At 42.2% G+C, this 20,316-nt stretch overlaps 1 protein-coding gene across 1 annotated transcript in view; it reads right to left on the bottom strand.

Moving 5' to 3' along the window:
- tbca (tubulin cofactor a) overlaps positions 1-20,316 on the bottom strand; it is a 51,864-nt gene that overhangs the window by 15,033 nt on the left and 16,515 nt on the right. The window contains exon 2 of the mRNA XM_078397103.1: positions 12,360-12,465. Coding sequence (XP_078253229.1) covers positions 12,360-12,465 — 106 coding nt within the window. The remainder of the gene's footprint in view (positions 1-12,359; positions 12,466-20,316) is intronic.

The following is a 20,316-nucleotide window of genomic DNA, read 5'->3' as shown; positions in this document are numbered from 1 at the left end:
AGCGTCACCTTTCTTTTTCTCTCTGGAGAAGGGGCGGGGAGCCCGCAAACAGCTCGTAGAGCTACTCGCGGATGATGGCTCCTCTGTCACAGATCCAGAGAGGATCAGTGCTTTAGTCCGGTCCTTTTATGGGACCCTGTTCTCCGCAGATGGTTGCAGCGGGGAGGCTCAGCGGGTCCTGTGGGAGGGTCTACCGACTGTAGATAGGGAAGTGTCCGATCTTCTGGATGACTCCTTATCATTGGAGGAGTTGACACGTGCCCTGCACCAGCTCAGGAGGGGCAAGTCCCCTGGGCTGGATGGGTTGACGGTGGAATTTGTTAGAGCCTTCTGGGATGTCCTGGGGGATGATTACATGAAGGTTCTGGGGGAGAGCCTGGCGACCGGGGAGATGCCCCTCTCGTGGCGCAGAGCAGTCGTTGTCCTGCTGCCCAAGAAGGGTGAACTCCGCCTGTTGAAGAACTGGCGCCCGGTCTCTCTCCTCTGTACAGAGTACAAAGTCTTTGCACGGGCGATGGCAAATCGCCTAGGCTCTGTGCTGTCTCAACTGATTCACCCTGACCAGTCCTATACAGTCCCTGGTCGGTCCATTCAGGATAACATCCACCTGGTTAGGGACCTGATTCATCTATCTCAGGGCACTGGTCAGTCAGTAGCCTTTCTGTCTCTTGATCAGGAGAAGGCTTTTGACAGGGTAGACCACGACTACCTACTCGGGACGCTGCAAGCGTTCGGATTTGGACCGCATTTTGTAGCCAGGGTCCAGCTCTTGTACGCTGCAGCGGAGTGTCTTGTGAAGGTTAATGGGGTGTTGTTGACTCCCATTCATTTTGGGAGGGGGGTTCGTCAGGGGTGCCCCATGTCCGGTCAGTTGTACTCGGTCTGTGTAGAGCCATTCCTGTGTCTTCATCGGAGGAGGCTGACAGGCCTGGCTCTACCAGGTCCGGGGGTGGAAGTGGTTCTTTCAGCTTATGCCGATGATGTGCTCCTTACGTTCACTGACCCTGGTGACCTGCGGAGGATGCGTGACTGCCAGAGGACTTTCTCGGCTGCATCATCCGCCAGGATTAATTGGAGTAAATGTTCTGGACTATTAGTGGGTCAGTGGCAGGTAGACGCCCTGCCGGAGGAGATGGCGTTGTATGCGTGGAGCACCACGCACCTCCTCTATCTGGGGGTGTACCTGAGTCCCACTGAGGATGCTTGGCCGGCGAACTGGCAGGAGCTGGAGATGAAAGTCGTCGCCCGGCTGGGACGCTGGTCAGGCCTGCTTGGAGTCCTTTCCTTTCAGGGGAGGGTGCTGGTCATAAACCAGCTGGTGGCCTCCATGTTGTGGTACCGGCTGGCTACTCTTGTCCCGCCCTCCATCTTTGCAACTACTTTACAGAAGAAGCTGGTGCACTTCTTCTGGGGAAATAGGAAGCATTGGGTTACCGCAGCAGTCCTGAGTCTCCCGTTGGAGGAGGGCGGCCAGTCCTTGGTATGCGTGCGTACCCAGGTGGCGGCTCCCCGCCACAGAGAACCCCCCCAGGTGGCACGCTCTGGCCACGTATTTTTTTCGTCGGGGTTGTTGCCTACGGGGGGTTTCGCGGCTGCCGGTGGCGGGCATCAGTCGACCCGCCTTACGGGGTCTGCCTAGTTTCTATCGGGACGTGCTTAGAGTGAGGAATTTGGTTGTTTTCAGCCGACGTGTTGCTCCACAAAGGGAGGGGGACGTCGTGGCTGCGGGGGCAGCCGGTCCTCACCCTGTCATGGCGGGTGTCGAGGAGAGGCGTGTGCCTAGAGTAGTTCTGACTGAGCTTACCCCCGCTCCGTCAGATTTGCTCATCGGGCCTAGGCTCCGGGATTTCTCCCGGGCGCCGGCTCCGCACAACTTGAGCCGCCTTTCCGAGATGCCCAGCGTGCTGTTTCGTGATGCGAAGAGACGCACACTGTACAGAATGCTCCTGCACATTCTACACCTCCTTGTCTTCGTACACCGCCCTGACACATCTTGGCGGTCTGTGTTACCACCTGAAGACGGGGACGGTCCTCAGTGGGGGGCTCTCTATAAGGGAGTCGTTCCCCTTTACATCGGGGACCTGGGGTGGAGAGTGCTGCACAGAGCGGTGGTGTGTAATAAACTGTTGAGCCGGTTCACGGGCTCGCCGACCGCCTGTATTTTCTGCGGTGACGAAGAGACCGTGTTCCACGTCTATATGGAATGTGAGAGGTTACTGCCCCTGTACCAATATCTGAAGGGGTTGTTCCTCAAGTTTTGGTTACACTTTAGTCCTACGATTCTAGTGTTTGGACACAAGGCAGGGGGTGGGGAGGGTCTTTCGGGGGGGTGGGACTTCCCTGTCGGTTTGCTCTTGGGCCTGGCCAAGTTGGCCATTCGCGGGTCCAGGCAGCGGGCGGTCGATGGTCTTGCCAGAGTCGGCTGCCTTCCCCTCTTCCGGGCCTACGTCCGTGCGCGTGTGACCCTAGAGAGGGAACACGCGGAGACCACGGGGACTCTGGAGGCTTTCCGTGGGCGCTGGTCACCGCGGGGGGTTGAGAGCATTGTAAATAATGAAGGCAACATTGTATTATAATGATTATTTGATGACTTGTAACCTCTGAATGTGGTTTTGATGTGACGTATCATGTGAATGTGCTGAATAAAGTCTTTGAAAATGAAAAAAAAGAGAGAGAGAGAGAGAGAGAGAGAGAGAGAGAGAGAGAGAGAGAGAGAGAGAGAGAGAGAGAGAGAGAGAGAGAGAGAGAGAGAGAGATATTGAGAGAGAGAGAGAGAGATATTGAGAGATTGGATGCAGACAAAGTGTCAAAAGTAATAAAATTTATAAAGCAAAGCAGCATGCGCACACTTCCTTTTATAACTCCCTTCTCATCCCTGCACTTGGTTCTGCAATGCTACATACATCAATGTGTACATGTGTATATTTTAGGAGCAAAATGTAAACTGCATAAACCTGACTCAATTGAATAATGGAGCAGTAGGACTTTTAGGTTGCAACTGATCAATTATATCGCATAATGTTAAACCAAATGGATCTCTTTACAGAAGTGCTACACTTGGTCTCACAATTATATTTTATTAAAAAAATTTAAAATTGGCAATGTATATCTGCAATTCAACCAAAAAAATCTTCTAAGAGTGTAATGACATTATGCAAACAGTAGTAATGAAGACAGATTACAGACATTTAGCTGCCAAGGTCAATAACTGATGTCTACCTTCACTACTAATCTAGCTCAAACTCATTTGGTAAAAGCAATTTTTCACTAATTTCACAGGATTTTTGTAATTTGTTTCTGTGATATGTCTGCAACAAAAACATCAAAATGACCTGAAATATGCATATTAATCAATATTGAAGAACAAAATAGCGTAATGCTACACTTGTATCAATAAAGGGTCCTCGTTTTCTGCTAGATTGAGAGATAACATAAAAATATCACGTTATAACTCCCTTCAGTTCACAAAATGATGCTCCTAATATATACCCAATATATTTACAGAAAAACAACAGTGCAGAATAACTTCTGATTGGTACTTTGCTAATAAGATTAAAGTTAAAAAATTAAAAAATATTTAGCTTATCCTGTTGTAAAAACAAAAAATATTTGCAGATGTTTGATCTTGGTTTTAAATAAGTTACAAGTCATAGGAAGTACGTGTGCAATTGCAGCATGAACACACTCAGTCCACCAAGGCTTGCTAGATCTCCAGGTTGCTAACCATTTCATCTCCCTTTCCCATACCGACCTTTCTATCCATGGTCCTCCAATCCAGAGGCCAGACTGGAAAAAAACAGCAGCTCATTTTCTACTTGGGTAACTTACAACCCAATGGTTTGAACTAGGAGTTCTCCAATTTTAAGTAATACCCACCCCCTCTCTCTATCCTGTGCCCCCACCCCGATGTGCACCCATCCTCCCCGCCCCCCCAACGTCACTCTGCTCCTTTCCCCTCCTTCATACATTCATCTTCCAACTCAGGGTCCCTCATTTCCCTTTTATTCTCCCCTGCCCCTTGTCCCCTTCCAACTATATCCCTCCCTCTGGCTTCATATTTCACCCCTCATATTTCTTTATTCACTATCCTTGTATCTCTTTTGCCACTTACTCCACCCATCTGCCAAAGTTCACCCCCCCTCCTCACCTATCACTGGCTAGGCTCTGTCCAACCTCGTTTTTCCAACTTTCCTTCCACTACTACAATGTCTGCAAAAGGGTCCCCATCTGAAATATCTCACGTCCATTCTCTCCACAGATGCTGTCTGGCCCACTGAGTTCCTCAAGCAGTTTGTGTTTGACACAGATCAGAATATGGTTGTACAATTGTTCAGCAAGTGGACAGGAAACCTGCGATACTATTACATTGCTTACAAAGCTCTGATTTAAAATAAAAATCTATTAATAAGAGTGTACACACCAAACTCCTGAAAAATTCAGGCAAGTTTCAGTTTTCTGAGTGTAATGAAAGCTCACCAGCTGCTCACCGTCCTGAATATTTTTATAATCAATGTGATAAATATTAGAGTTCCCTGTAGCCGCTCAGTTCTAGGCAACAATACTCTTGCAGTTAATAACAAACGGAAAAACCACTCCGCATATTTTCTGCCTGATATCTTCGAATCCCAATAGATATAATCGTTAAGGCTGGACAGTCAATATTGTCGAGTTCAAATCCATATTTTCAGCTTCTATATATGGCTTATCACCACTGATATCACTGCCTATCTCTCCATTTGATCCTTTACTCATCAGCCTCCATAAACTTTAATTTTTCCAAAACTTGACTGTGAAAACTTCCTATAACATTAACATACTGTGGTACAACAATCATACTTGCTCACCTTCACTTATGTTCACATATAAGGTGTCGCCAATAAATTAAAAAACTCTTACTTATATGTATACAATACATGTAAATGTATACAATACACATCCCTACCTAGTCACAGCTCCCTCCGTTTCATTAAATTCTTCCAATCTCCTAACTTTTGCCTCCTGTTAATCAACCTCTATTCTTCATTCTCAGTGATGGAGCTTTGTTATCTCCAAATCCGCTTTTCCTTGCTTTGCTAGCCTTTAAAGGCATACCTTTGACCAAGCTTTCAGTCATCACCTAACTCATTTAATCAGAACCTTGGCATCTGCTCCATTTTCTCTCAATAGGATGTTTGTCTATGTTGAAGATCCTATATAAATGCAAATTGTTGTTGATGGATTTAAATTGAGGAGTAAAGTAGTGTTTGGCATGAATGAGGAATCCGAATTTCTTTGTGATAGCTTTAGCAGGAGAGGTGCGAGAGGTTCCACTTGAGGTCAGATACAGAGGCTGATAATATTAACTAGGATGGAGCTGGAGGAAGTGGCGATGGCTGCACATTCAGACTTGCAAGACATTCAGAATTGAAAGCAGCAGCAAGATTTCCATTGCTCCCACTCAAAAGGCATCAAGAATCAAGAAGCTGATTAATACAGAATGGAATTATCAAATGTGCAGTTGGGATTAGATACTGAGTGGGCAATATAAATTTAAAAGAGGAACAGAATGTGAGGGGATGATTTTGAGGAACAAGTTACTATTATTTAATAAAAATATGCAATCAACTATTTGATCCAAGTAGTTTCCTCACAAAGCTACTAAGTCACTTTGTCATATCTACTATCTTGGTGATAGCAAAGTGACCCATGGAACAGTACAATACAGATACAGGTTCCCCGGCCCACAATGTCACTGCCAACCATGATGCCAATTTAATCTAATACCATCTGCCTGCCCATTGTCTATACCCCTTCATTTCCTGCCTGTTTTAATAGGAATCCGAGGGGTAACTTTGTCACACAAAGGGTGGTGGGTGTATGGAACAAGCTGCCAGAGGAGGTCGTTGAGGCTGGGACTATCCCTTCGTTTAAGAAACTATTAGACAGGTACATGGACAGGACAGGGTTGGAGGGATATAGACCAAGCGCAGGCAAGTGGGACTAGGGTAGCTGGGACATTGTTGGGCGGTGTGGGCGAGTTGGGCCGAACGGCCTGTTTCCACACTGTATCACTCTATGACTCTAACTGTAACTGATTTTCTGACTTTTCATACTTAATGCCCCAACCAATAAATTATGCCGTGTGCCTTCCTGCTTTCAGGGAGCTACGGACTTGCACCTCAAGATCCCTCGGCACATCAATGCTGTTAAGGGTCTTGTCATTAACCATATACTTTCTTATATTTGATCTCTCGCAATGCATCACCTCATACTCGTCCAGATTAAACTCCATTTTTGCCATTTCTCTGCCCAAATTTCCAACTGGTCTAAATCTTGCTGTATTCTTTGACAACCTTCTGCACTATTCACAACTCTGCCAATTTTTGCGTCAACTGCAAACTTACTAATAAGTTAACTACATTTTCATCCTATCAATTATACATAGATTAAACAATCTAAGTCCCAGCACAGATCCCTGCAGAAAACCACTGGTCGCACACTTCCGGTCAGAATAATATTCCACCACCACTCTCTTCCGAATTCTATGGCCAAACCAATCTATCAAGTCTACCATGAAGGACATTATTGAAAGCTTTACTGAAGTTCATGCATAAAACATCCAGTATCCTACGATTCATTTGCTAAAAAAAGTTATGTACTATTATTGGTATAGAATTTTTAATGCCATAAAGTTTTTTAAAACTTCCAAAAAGCTGAATAGAGAACAGCTGGGGAGGCAGAGGGATGTAGGGAGGGAATTACAGAATTTAAGCCCGGGGCAGCTGGAAGCATAGCCATGAAAAAAAATAGATTCAAATTTTGTGCACGGGCCAGATTTGAAGAAAAGCAAAGATTTCAAAAGCTTGGAGAAATAGAGGTTACAGAAATAGCAAAGGGATGGAATGGAGAGATTTCAAAGTAACGATTAGAAATTTCAACATGTTTTGCAAAAGAGAGCTCATTAACAAATAGAAAACATATGAAACTCCCAGAAGATCATGTGAATTCATGAAGAAGGGAAACATTCTTCATGTGCATGATTGGTGCTACATTGATGAAGTGAGCTCAAGGTCTATAAAATCGCTGTACTTTTTTTTTCCCAGAGAGGGAGTTTATGTGAAACCTATCCCTTCGGAATTGTAACATGGGCAGGATGTAATGATATGGTCCATTGTTTGATGCGGTTTACAGCCAAAGGAGGGTTTGATTTGCTACTTACTCATTAAGTGGGCACATCGCTCATGTCCTAACTGGATTCTGTTTTAAACCTCCCATGTCCTTCGAGGCTGGTGAAACCCAGGGAGCTTTGTCACTGGGCCTTGAATGAGTTCCTTAGGGAAAAAAATTAATGTACCAGATACAATCTTATGTCAGTGCATTCCAGATTTAGATTTTTATCATTCTAATCTGTGTTAACTTTAATAGTTTCAGAAAAAAATATCAGATCGACATTAAGTGAAAGAAGCATGATGCAAAAGCATGAAGCATTATTTTAAGTTATAACCGAAATAAGATTATAGGCATCTTTATATTTTGGTAACTATGGGATTTAAGGAAGAATCAAATGCAGGATGGTTTAGTTTTAGATAGACTGAAGAAGTCTTCAGTCTGAAGAAGGGTCTCGACCCGAAACATCACCCATTTCTTCTCTCCAGAGATGCTGCCTGTCCTGCTGAGTTACTCCAGCATTTTATGTCTGTCTTTGGTTTAAACTAACATCTGCAGTTCCTTCCTACACATGGTGTAGGTTTAGATTGTTAAGCAACAAATAAGAATTTAAAAGTTAGTGGGAATGCAATCAACCAAATTAGCTAATTTTCAGCTGATGGTGTGATACAGCAAATAAAATAAATCAAATTCACATATAACTTCTGCTGTACAGCAATGACAAAAACGCTCTCATATTCTGGACAGGACAGAGCTAAATATGTACGGTTGTGTGGTTTTCTTTAGAAAGAATACTGAAATTCAGCAAAGAGCTTTTTGAGCAAGTGTTGGCATCAATGGAGGTGACTGAAGAGGAATCTAAATAAGTGCATTGACTAGGTGGGACCAATTTGGATTAAATTAACTTGTATTTATGTAGTACCCTTGGTGTGATAATATACCTTCAGGTGCATCATACAAGTGCTATCAAACAAAACCTGACAGTAGGTCACATCAATTTGGGTAGATGACAATCAGGTTCTGAGAAGTATGTACATGGAGAAGAAGGGACATCAAGTTGTTTAGGGAAGGAACTACAGACCTTAGGTTAGCCATGGCAGTGCAACTAAAATTTAGTATGTGCGAGAGGCAACGGAGATATGAGAATTTACCTTTTTTAAAATTTGAATCCTTAAAAATAATTTGTTCCAGGTATTTAAGCACAACTATTTGCCATCTCTATTTACCTAGTTGTGGCGCTTCGAAAAAGCCCGAAATAAAGGCGAGGAGCCAGGTATTTCGGGAGGGATGAATTTAATACGTTTGCTAGACCAGTCGAGTCTGCCAGAGAACGATCGCGCCCAAAACCTCGTCCTTTATAACCGTAGCAAAGACCCGCCCCCTGGACCGGTCCATTCCCGTGCCGAGGGGTCGGTAGTGGTATGGCCCGCCCTTGGGAGCCGCCGCATAGTATTTATTTTTAATATACAAAATGCTCCACTCTATGGCAGATAGCATTTTGGGCTTCATTTTTAACCCTCTGCATTGCTTCTGCTCATGATGTGGCAAAAACAAGCTAAAGGTTTCATTTGCAACAAATGCTTATGGTTGGCTGGTTTACTTTACCACCTCAGCCATTAGAAATATCACACACATACTATGGGACTGGAGTTGCATGTAGACTTAACATGCCAGACATGACTATTTTCATCAACTAAAACATATTAATCGACCAGATTGAAATTTTATGATAATTCAGAAGGTTTTTTTTTTTTTAGTGGCAGACAGAAATGACCAAACACAGAGAATGCGGGTCCATCGTGGAATCTAAACTTCCACCCTCTGGTTTAAAAATCTAGTACACTGACCATGCACTCCCATATCCAAGTGTGAAAAGGTGTACGTATATGTAAAAGGTGGTAAAGTGGAAGGATCTACACTAGTCCCACCTGCCCACATTTGGCCCATTCCCCTCAAAACCTTTCCTATCAATTTATCTCTTTACAATCATTTTATTTCTTCAAAAACTTGCAATATCTCAAAATTCATACACATTGAAATTCTAAGTTGCAGTTTGAACAGTTCATTCTATCTAAACGTTAACACTATCTGACTTTAGCCCTAGAATCAAATTGGCATGAAAGACAATGCCTGGACACATTTTGCACACTATGAAGTTCAGAACTTAAAATGGAGGAATCCATCCTCATTCAGTTCATCAAGGTGCATGACTTACATGCGTTAGAAGTAGAATTTTCTCCACAAAATAATACGGTGAAGCATTTCATCTTTGGGAAAACATTGAATATGTAATGTATTGAAGACAGCAATATTGACAGGTGTGCATGATAATTATTTTACTTATTGCCTTTACCGGTCATTTACCACCATATATTTGATTGAAAGATGTGATTATCAAACCAAGAAGTTGTACTTGGAAACTAAATCTCTCAAAAATTCTGATATATGGTTGGTATCAATAATCGACCTTGACAAAATTGCCTGCCTTGTTGAAAATAGCATATTATCTGTTCACAAATTCTTCACTCGATTGTAGATCAGCCAATGATTGTTAGCCAACTTTCAGATGGAGAAGCTAAAACGAGGCGGATTGATATGAAAAAGAGTGTACCATTTTGCGAAATCAACCCGACTATGAAAAAAACCCAACAAATGCTGGAAATCTGGTAAAAACAGAAAGCAATAAAAGCAGATGGCAGGTCAGGCAGCATCTATGGAAAGAGAAACAATTAACATTTCAAAGATTCTTCATCAAACTGGAAAACTCTGAACTTTTCCAATTCTAATGAAAGGTCTTCCACCAGAAAAATTAACTAAATTTCTCTTTCAAGACGCTGCCAAATCTATTAACTGCTTCCACCATTTTCTGTTTATTTCAAGCCATTAGCTTAACGGAAGGAGCCAGGAATTGTTTGCAATTAGAGGTTCTACTGTGACCATGCAATTCTTAGTTATAAATTCTGCTCTTCAGAGAACAGTAACTATTAAATTTCCTATTAGATTGTGCATAGGAAATTTAACAGTGAAGAATGAGGAATTCCCCAAGTACCTCGGAGTCACCCTGGACCACACCATCACCTATCATGAACACCTTAAGAGGGTGGCTGATAAACTGAAAGCAAAAGTCAACATCATCAGGAAACCTGCAGGTAACAGCTGGGGATCCAATGCACACACCCTCCGTACCACAAGCTTAGCCCTAGTCTACTCAACAGCCGAGTTTTGCTCAACAGCTTGGGCTAATAGCTGCCACACCAAATGAGTTGACACTGTCCTTAACTCTGCAATGCGGGGCATCACAGGGACGCTTAAGTCAACACCGTTGTAGTGGCTCCCTGTCCTCTCTCATATCGCCCCTCCTAACGGACACAGAAGGGAGATGATGTTGAAAGATTGGTGCACCATCGAAGTTAACCCTGACCTTCCCATCCATGCTGACATGAACAATCTGCCCAACATGTGCCTGAAGTCCCGCAAACCCTTCTGGTCTTCAGCCAAATCCCTGGAAGACTTTGACCCCAAGACTGAGTGGCACAGAACCTGGAAATATGCCAACACCAACAACAGAGAGGTCATCACAGACCCCGCAGTGAAACCACCGGGATTTGTCCTCCATCGCAAGCAATGGCTAACCCTGAACAGGATCCACACCCGTCATGCAAGAACAGCCCATCAACTGCACAGGTGGGGGATGACAGACAGCCCTGCTTGCGACTGCGGATATCCAGACCAGACCATCCCACATATCGCGAATAACTGCTCACTGAGGCTTTTCCCTGGTGGCATCAAGGCCATCCACTCAGGAACTGATGCTGCCCTGGCCTGGATGTCTACCCTTGACCTGCAACTGTAGGCTGTGCACGCCATACGCAAGAAGAAGAAGATTAAATTTCCTTAAGCAATTTAATAGTGAAACCTTGTGGGAATGAATGTCTTTTCTGCACTTTATATTTGTCAGGAAGCTATTTCTTTATAAAATATTCCACTCAAGTAGTAAAACGCATTTAGGGTGCAATTCCTTTCCTGTTGGCCTATGCTATCAACGAAACACACTCTCCCACACACCACTTCATACATGTTCGCATCTCAATTACACTTGGTTCTACTATCAAGATTTCGATATATTTTCCAGTGGAAATTCCTAATAGCACCTGCTCTGTAATCTTTGTCCTTTACTAGACCAGATTACCCTTGTGAAAGCAATAGGAGAGCCAGGAAACCTGTTCACACAAAAATTGTACAACGTTGAAATTAATGTACATGTACCATCACCGTCAAGAATACCAACATGCAAAATATCGCAGGCTTATGTTTATTGTTGACCACCCAAAATTGTGAAATGGGAAATTACATAATTTGGTATAGTTATAAGCATTCTTTTCAGAATTGATTTCAAATTTCACACATGTTAATGAACAACAGGAATCTTCACTGAAAATGGAGTGAGCTAGAATCAATTCCAAAGTTTCTAAACCCACTTGAAGAGCATATACTCCAGGTGAGCCTGCTAATTTGTATTCAACTACTGTAAACTTGCATAACAGACCTGCAACAATAGAAATTTGGTTGTAAAATTCATTGACGCTCAGGCACAATTATATTGCAAAACATTATATAAACTAGATTTATTTTGCCGTGAGGATGGCAGATAGTATATTATACAGGGACAATATGAAGTAAACCCATTAGCAAACTGAAGATTGTTTTTAAATGAATAACCTATTTCATCCTTCAGCTTCCAGATTCCACAAATTCGAACAGATTATTTTTTTTAAAAGTAGTTCTTCACCTGAAAAGGTACACATCAACAAAACATCGAAATGTCAATAGAAGGAAACAAAAAAAAGTGCTTTTGGGTGAATATTTAATTATTATTACCAACAACTTGAAAACATAAATCGTAATATTTTTAATTATTTGCATTTGGAAAATTGGACGCAATTGAAATGGGGAGAAATTTGATTGATTTGACAGTGAAATGGGTCCACCGAACCTGATTTCTATAACCACAATATTCTGAAATAATTTCCTTGTTGGCTTTTAAGGTGGCAGGGTTCAATATCTGACCACCATACAAACCATTAAGCTATTCTGTACACTTGCCCGAGAGTATTAGTATTATCAGGAAAGTGATCAGGGTGACAGAATATTTAGGCTTCTTATGAACACAAAGCAGTTTTCAAATACAACACCAAGCTAAGAAGCAAACTTACCTGCTTTTTAACCACGTAATGATCACCCCCCTCATTTTTCATTTTCTCAACTTTTTCTTCCTGCTGTATTGCCTCTTTTTCGTACATAAGCTTTTCCTTTACCAGCCTGTGAGAAACAATTATGAACATCCTAAGATTCATAAAATTAAAACCTGTGCATTTTCTAGTACGTACACAAACTCAAAGTTTAGGATATTTTTTACATTTAAAAATAATAGAGTATCATCAGGTCATGACCTATCACACAAATGTTTGATATTTTGCCTCCTGTAGAATATTAACTTGTAAAGACAAGCTTACCTATTTATCGGTGCTAACACCAGGATTAGTCAATACACATAAATTTTGTTTGACTGGCGTGAAAAAAAAAAGTCCATCTTTTCCTTAGGTTGTCGTCTTTATACAGACTCCATAAATCCAGCTATTTGTAATCCAGCTGCATGCTCATTAGCTGCGATCCGTGGCGCATTCAGCCTCTTTCTGCTCATTCCACTAATCTCCTGTCTTTACTCCATTTATTTGCCACTTTTGCTGCTGCTGCTCTACAAAATACAACGCTGCCCCTTCTAAGATTAATTGATCATCAATTTAGTCCTAATTTGGATCAAGTCAGGTAGTAAATGGACCACTTTTGCTTGATTGTTAGTGAAATGTGTGCAAGTACATTGATAAATTTTGATTATTTGTCAATTACGACCAAATGAACTAAATCTATTGAATAAATTCCTGCCTGATTGCCATAATAGAGTTTGAAAATATTGCTATTGATAATGATTCCCATTAATAGTTTCTTCCGGCTGCTGTTGCCTGGTAGTCGGCAAGACAACAAAGAATTCATTTTTCATAACATCAACTGCATGTGCCTGAGCAATTCTTCATTAATCAGTTACATTATGGGGCCGCTCCTCCGTAATGTGTGTTGCTTTGCTCAGAAAGCTTAAAACACTTTGTCATATTTTATGTCAATTACCAGTAATTTTAATATCCTTCCATCAAAGCATCTTGTAATGGTTAGCATATGCTGCAGCGAGAAATTTTAGTTTCTTTGAGATCATTTGACTTACAGTTATGCTTGTGTTCGGTCATGCTGTCTTAGGAGTGCAAAGATATAAATAAACATCAAGCTAATGAAAAGCCATCCCGTGGCCTTAATTTGTATTTGGAAGGATAAGCCACTCATATGAAGGGTGGAGCTGAACTTATTTTAAATGAATCTGCCAGTGTATTTTCCCCAAAGTTAATGGAAATGCAGCTTTGTGGAAAATGGGAAAAAGAATTAGACTCGACACACACTCAACTGCTTTAATACTGTATTTTTGAGCCATGCAGCTAGTGCCAGTTCAAATGACAAAACTAAATTACTGTTGTCATTTTATTAAGAGCATCCGCTGTATCTGGCACGGACTCAAATGTGCAAAATCGCAGGAAAACCATGCACAGTATTTTCAGTGACCAAACAGCTACAGGAAAGTGCAGCAACGCTTAATTTTACTTTGCACTATGACTGCATGCCTTGGGCAAGCCACACACGCATTGATAGTTCTGCACTTTGGATTATCTCGGAATTAAACTTTCAAAGCAAACTGATACTCTAAAGTCAGCGTCAGTATTCACCAAATTTTCGATCATTGGACGTAACCTTTGTAAATGACAGCTCCACACGCTAAATTACCTTGAGGATTGGGACAGCAACCATACAATAAAATAATGAGAGAGAGCAAGACCTTTAATATGATAAAATATCCCAAGGCTCTAAACAGAAATAAAAGGGAAAAATGGATACTACAAAATGACGAGAATATTACGAGGAAAAGTTAAATGAGTGCATTGATGTCGGCAGAAAAGTGGCAAGTAAAATTTAATCCATTTAATTTAATGAAAGTAATTCATTTGGGTTGGATAAACAAGGCAAGGAATATTCAATAAAAGGTAGGAGGTTCCTAGTACACGAGTAGGTTGGGCAAGTTGATAAGGAGATATGGTAAAGAATTAAAAACAGGGAGATCGTGCAGGAACAATATATATCACTAAGATGCAGGCTGATTAGCTTCCATTGAGGAGTGTAACATATCCATGTGTGATTTCTTCCAACATGGGATAGGTGTTGCACACTAGCTACCACAGTGATTCGACAGAGCGAGGATATGATCCAATGATAAGAAGTTACACTCACTCATGCATGGGCTCCCCTCCCTCATTCAAACCCTTCACACTGAGCCCCCCCCTCCCTCCGACCCCTTTTCTCGACTGCCTCCCTGCCTCACGGTGCATTTCCTCAGCTTCCTCCCTTCTTTGCTCATCTCTTTCTCAGTTTGCCTGTTTCCTCTTCCTTCAACCTCTTGATTCCCCATCACTCAATCCTCCCACAGCTCCCCAATCTCCACCCATTAGCTCCTTGCTATCTGCAAGGAGACCACTCACACACCCACCACTCGCCTACCCAAAGAATCCAAAGGCTGAGGCCATATCTCAGATGTCTCCCAGAAAACCTTTAGAGAATGTTCATCAGACCGCGTGGTGCTGCCTGACATTAACACACAGCATTCTCCTGCTGGATCCCTGCTCCTAATGTCCCCACATTTTAGCCTTCAGCACCTGTGCACTGCCACTTGGAATGCACTGAAGGTCTGATACTAGGACACTTAACTCCACTTTGTTCTCAAGACAGAATTCACAGCTGATACCCAAGTTTACTGAGCTACAGAACAACTTACATATGGCTCTTTAGCTTTACAAGAGCCAGGCCTGCCACATGCAGTGCAGTCTCATTCATTTGAATTGCATTGTATACCTTCATTAAAAAAGGTAAGTGAAGGTACTTTTAAAACATTCATGCTGTTTTCAATTAATTTTCCCTTTGGTAATTTATATTTGAATGTATTTCCACCGTTTCTAAATGTCTCTTAGAATCAGTGGAAATATTCTATTGTTTGGGGTGGCAGGGAGGCACAGCTGTAGAGTTGTTGCCTCAAAGCACTAGAGACGCGGCTTCCGTCCTGACCACGGGTGTTGTCTGTATGGAATTTGCACGTTCTCCCTAAGACCGCGTGGGTTTTCTCCAGTTTCCTCCCACACTCCACGGATGTACAGGTTTGTGGGTTAACTGGCTTTGGTAAAATTGTAAATAGCCCCTAAAGTGTAGGATATTGCTAGTGTAGGGGATGATCACTGGTCAGCAGGGACTCAGTGGGCTGAAGGGCCTGTTTCCACACTGTATCTCTAAAGTCTAAAATTTAGAATATTAAAACTGTTTTGAATCCAACTAGCCAAGCCAAACGTGATTCCTAGGACTTAATTTTTTTTTTGATATACAACTTCAGAAATATAAAGTGTTGGAGTTGGGCAGCCAGGCCCTCAGGGATAGGCTCATGCTCAGCAATTCTTCAGCTTTCCACGTGTCTTACTGGGCACTGGCCTCTTGGACGGCCACCACTGCCACTCTCAGTGTGCCTGGCTCAGATCTGCATTCCGCCTTCAGTTTCTTTATGTTCCCTTCCAGCTTATCAGTGCAAAGAGCCCCTACCTAGGACACAATCTTACCCAACAATGAAATCATGCAGCTTCATTGATAAACAGCAGGCCTGACCCAATCTGACGGAAGCCTGAGGACTTAATTTTCATCCACAGATAGCCCAACCCCACGTGTGACACATGTAGTTTGGTCCTGTCAGGCCTGGATGAACTTTGCCAACAGGCCAGTGTGATCTGCCCAAGCATCGCACAGAACAGCTGCAGCAGCAAGGTTTGAGGCTGCTGGGAACCACAAGGTCACAAAAGATAAGCGTGAGAACACAGGGCAAAGGATATCAACAATGATCTGGTCCATTATTTCAGTTACGTGTTCCAGATTTAGCAGTACATTAAATTTAGGCTACCAATAAGTGTTGCATTTAGAATGAGATGTTAAACCAAAGTCTCTCTGCCCTCTCAATTGGATATGAAGGGAATATTCTCTCAGAATCACCATCAGTCCAGCACTGCTGAAACAGAACACCTGGTTATTATGATCACAGCTCTCACCACAGGATTAAGCCACAAATGGTTACTAAACATTTGTTAGAATATTTAGATTATGCTGAAAATAGTTAAGACGACTGCAGCTTTTTGATATGTCAGAGGACATGAAAGGCATTTTTATCAATGCATGTTCAAGATTGTTATTCTCATTCCTTTCTCACGTCACCAAGTTCCTCCACCTCATGGTCTCCACCGCTCCCCCTTATCCTATTGAAGCAACTCTCACCATTTTTCAGTTATCCTACACCTGCTCCAAACACCTCTCCACTTTCTTCATCCACTTAAGTTATTTTCCCCGTCTTTTAATGTTGCACAAACTGAAGATTCTTGGCCGGGATTATATGTCGTCAACACAATAGGTAACCAGCTAGTTTACACACATTGGCGAGGATTCTCAAATTATGCAACCTTGTTTTTTTACGTTAGTGATACTCAGCAAGCAGTGGCAATGGAGGAGAAAAATCCCACGTAGACATTTGAAGAAAATGCCTTCATTAAAATTAACCAAATGGCAAAACATCCACAGGGGCTGCTGATTCTTATTACCCAAGTCCACAAAACCAGACTGCGATCTCAAACTTCAAAAAAATTAAGAACATGGGAGAAAATATGCTCTGTATTTTTTTCAGATAGGACTTGGGCAATGAAAGTGCAATTTAATTACAATTATTGATTGCTTACGATAGCCTCTCTCATTTAAAAAATTCTAAATCTTGTTTTCAAATCTTTCCAGGGCATTACCCTAATCCTTTTTAAAACTTCTTCTTGAATCCATGTATTCAAGATCATCACATTCCTCCAAACAGGGTTTGGTGGCTGTGACACTGTCACTGAAAGACACTGTTGCCACACTGGAACTGCGGCAACCTGTGACCTGTTGTATCAACATGAAAATAACTCAAACTACGATGAGTAAATTCCACTGTTGACCACATCTTCTATCACTTTACTGATGATTTGAGTAAGATAATTTGCCAGATTGTAATTCACCAATATTATAAATTCCATGCATTCTATTCAAATGCCCTACACCAACTATGATCTAAATGGTACTCATCTTTCTCATTACACTTTTACATTGAGAAAGATTTCTTCTTTATTTATATTCAATTCTCGTCCAGCTCAAAGAATGTACAATATTAAAATATTTAGCGTTTGCAGATCCATAAATTTAATTACAAATGTATCCATAAACCTCACATATAGAGCTCAGATATAAACAAATATTTACAACACCAATTATAATCATGTGGCCCATTCAAGATGTGCCAATTAGGCCCAACCTCTGGCCTTCACTGAAGCCCTGCATTTGTTTTCTTTTACGCTCTTATCTAATTCATTCATCAAATTATTCCTAACTCTGTTGTCAGCATTATCCCATGCAATGAATTTCCAATTATAACTACCCACTGCACAGAAGTGAATACAAGAAACTGCAGATGCAGGTTTACAAAAAAATAGACAAAGTGCTGGAGTAACTCTGTGGGTCAGGTAGCATCTTTGGAGAACATGAATAGGTAACGTTTTGGAATGGGACTTTTCTTCACACTGTTTATTGGGGGGGACAAAAAAAGTTGAAAGAGATGGGGGGGCAGGACAAAGCCTCTTACACCTTTTATCTTTTCATCTCTGGCCTTTGTCCAAACATTTGCCTATCAAACCCCCCATCGCTTGTGTCCACCTATCACTCGCCAGGCTTTGTCCTGCCTCCACCTCTTCCAGCTTTCTCCCTCTCCATCACAATCAGTCTAGGAGAAGAATCCCAACCAGAAATGCCACCATGAGCAAAAATGCTTCTGTTTCATTGTCCTACAGATCAAATATCCCATATCATAGCACAAATGATGGGACTGCAATAAAATGTCCCCTCTCATGATTTTTGATCCCTCTACCGTCTTTGGCACAGCACACCAAATCATTCCAACTCATTCTCATCCATAGTCTTTCCTCTAGTATGCAATGACAATGAGGTTAAAACAATGCAAATGGTAGAAATCTGAAATAAGAAAATGTACTGGAAATAGGAAGCATGAGTCATCCAAAAACAGCACAACATAATCTGCATCTTTCTATTACCCATGTTTCTTATCATCTGAAGACAGACTCAAAAAGCAGGAGTAACTCAGCGGGTCAGGCAGCAACTCTGGAGAAAAGGAATAGGTGACGTTTTGGGTCGAGACCCTTCTTCAGACTCAACCAGTTTCCTGAACCGAAACGTCACCTGTTCCTTTTCTCCAGATGCTGCCTGACTCACTGCGTTATTCCAGCAGTTTGTCTTTCACTGCATAGAAGGTGTTGTTCTGCGTACAGGTGATCTGTACTACAGCCATTTGGGATACAAAATATCATCCAAGCAGAAATCACTACCCAAAAATCTGAGATATAGAATAAAATTTACTATAAAGAAATCCATGCAAGGCTAATAATTAAATAAACGAAATGCCAAACAAACAAATGTTGTCAACTTTTTTCCAATTAGCATTTCTGGGGGCATACACTATGTTGCAGACGTTTGTAGCGCAGCAAGTTCATTTTGTTATCTCGCAGTTTTTCTTCAGGAGTTTCCCATTTATTTACCATCAAGATGTCTGAAACAGGGCCAACAAGTTTAAGTGCAAGTTGTAAACCTAAAGAGAATACAGTACCGGAAGTGGAGACACAAAAGGCTGCAGATGCTCTAATCTGAAAGGTAAGGAAGGTGATAAATGGAACAAGAGATTGGTGAATTTCTTATCTATCTATCATCTTCGTTTGTTTTTCCAGTCACTTTGGAAACTGTCAAGGAAATCTCACAAGCAGCCCTCCACAGCGAGTCAGCAGTTGTAGTACTAGCATCATTACTGCTGAGAGAAAACATCCCACAGAAGCTCCACTTAGAGAATGGGATATATAATTATATATAATAGGATATACAATGGGAATTTGGGTTTCATGTTACCGAAAATTGTGATCCAAACTGTTTTCGTGTAGCACAATCCCACTGTGACGTAGGGGTCACCTTCAGTTCATTTCCAAATCACCTTAAACCAATGTCTTCTAATTCTTGGCCCTTCTCATATTTCAATCTTTTCTGCTTCAAGGCAAATAATCAATAGTTTCTCCAGTCTATCCACATAAAGTCCTCAACCCACCTGTCAATCTGGCAAATCCTTTCTTCAAATGTTTGGAACGTGCTTAGTAAATGTCGAGGGAACTGGAAGTAATTATCCTAAAGCGTATACGTGGAAGAAGGGCGTTAAAATTTTGGTCTGGGGGAGATGACCGGCTTCATGCTGATGATAGAGCGAGCCCCTTGGGACTGAGCGGGAAAACCAAAGCGATCAACCCTGGATGGTAGACACAAAATGCTGGAGTAACTCAGCGGGACAGGCAGCATCACTGGAGAGAAGGAATGGGTGACGTTTCAGGTCGAGACCCTTCTTCAGACTGATGTCAGGGGAGTGGGCGGTACAGAGATAGAATGTAGTCGGAGACAGTAAGACTGGTGGGAAAACTGGGAAGGAGGAGGGGATGGAGAGAGAGAGAGGGATGAAGAGAGAGCAAGGGCTACTTGAAGTTAAATAAAATCCTTTCTTCACACTCTCTGTGGTCGTAAGTGGAGTAGCTAGAATTGGCCCTTTCAGAAAGCCTTTGATAAGGTGCCAAATGCGAGGCTGCTAAGGAAGATGAGAGCCCATGGTATCAAAGGGCAGATACTAGCATGGATGGCAGAAAGCAAAGAGTGGCAATAAAGGGGGCTTTTTCTGGTTGGCTGCCAGTGACTAGCGGAGTTCTGCAGGGGTTCCGTGCTGGGACCGCACGTACTCTTCACGTTGTACATTAGTGATTTGGATGAGGATTGAAAGCTTTGTGGCCAAATTTGCAGATGATACGAAAATCGGTGGAGGGGGAAATAGTGCAGAGAAGGCAGGGACTCTGCAGAAGGACTTGGACAGGTTGG

Source organism: Rhinoraja longicauda, chromosome 3 (genome assembly GCF_053455715.1).
Source record: "Rhinoraja longicauda isolate Sanriku21f chromosome 3, sRhiLon1.1, whole genome shotgun sequence".
Classification (NCBI taxonomy): Eukaryota; Metazoa; Chordata; class Chondrichthyes; order Rajiformes; family Arhynchobatidae; genus Rhinoraja; species Rhinoraja longicauda.
The sequence above is the reverse complement of the archived record's forward strand: the minus strand, read 5'-3'. Positions and strand labels throughout refer to the sequence as shown.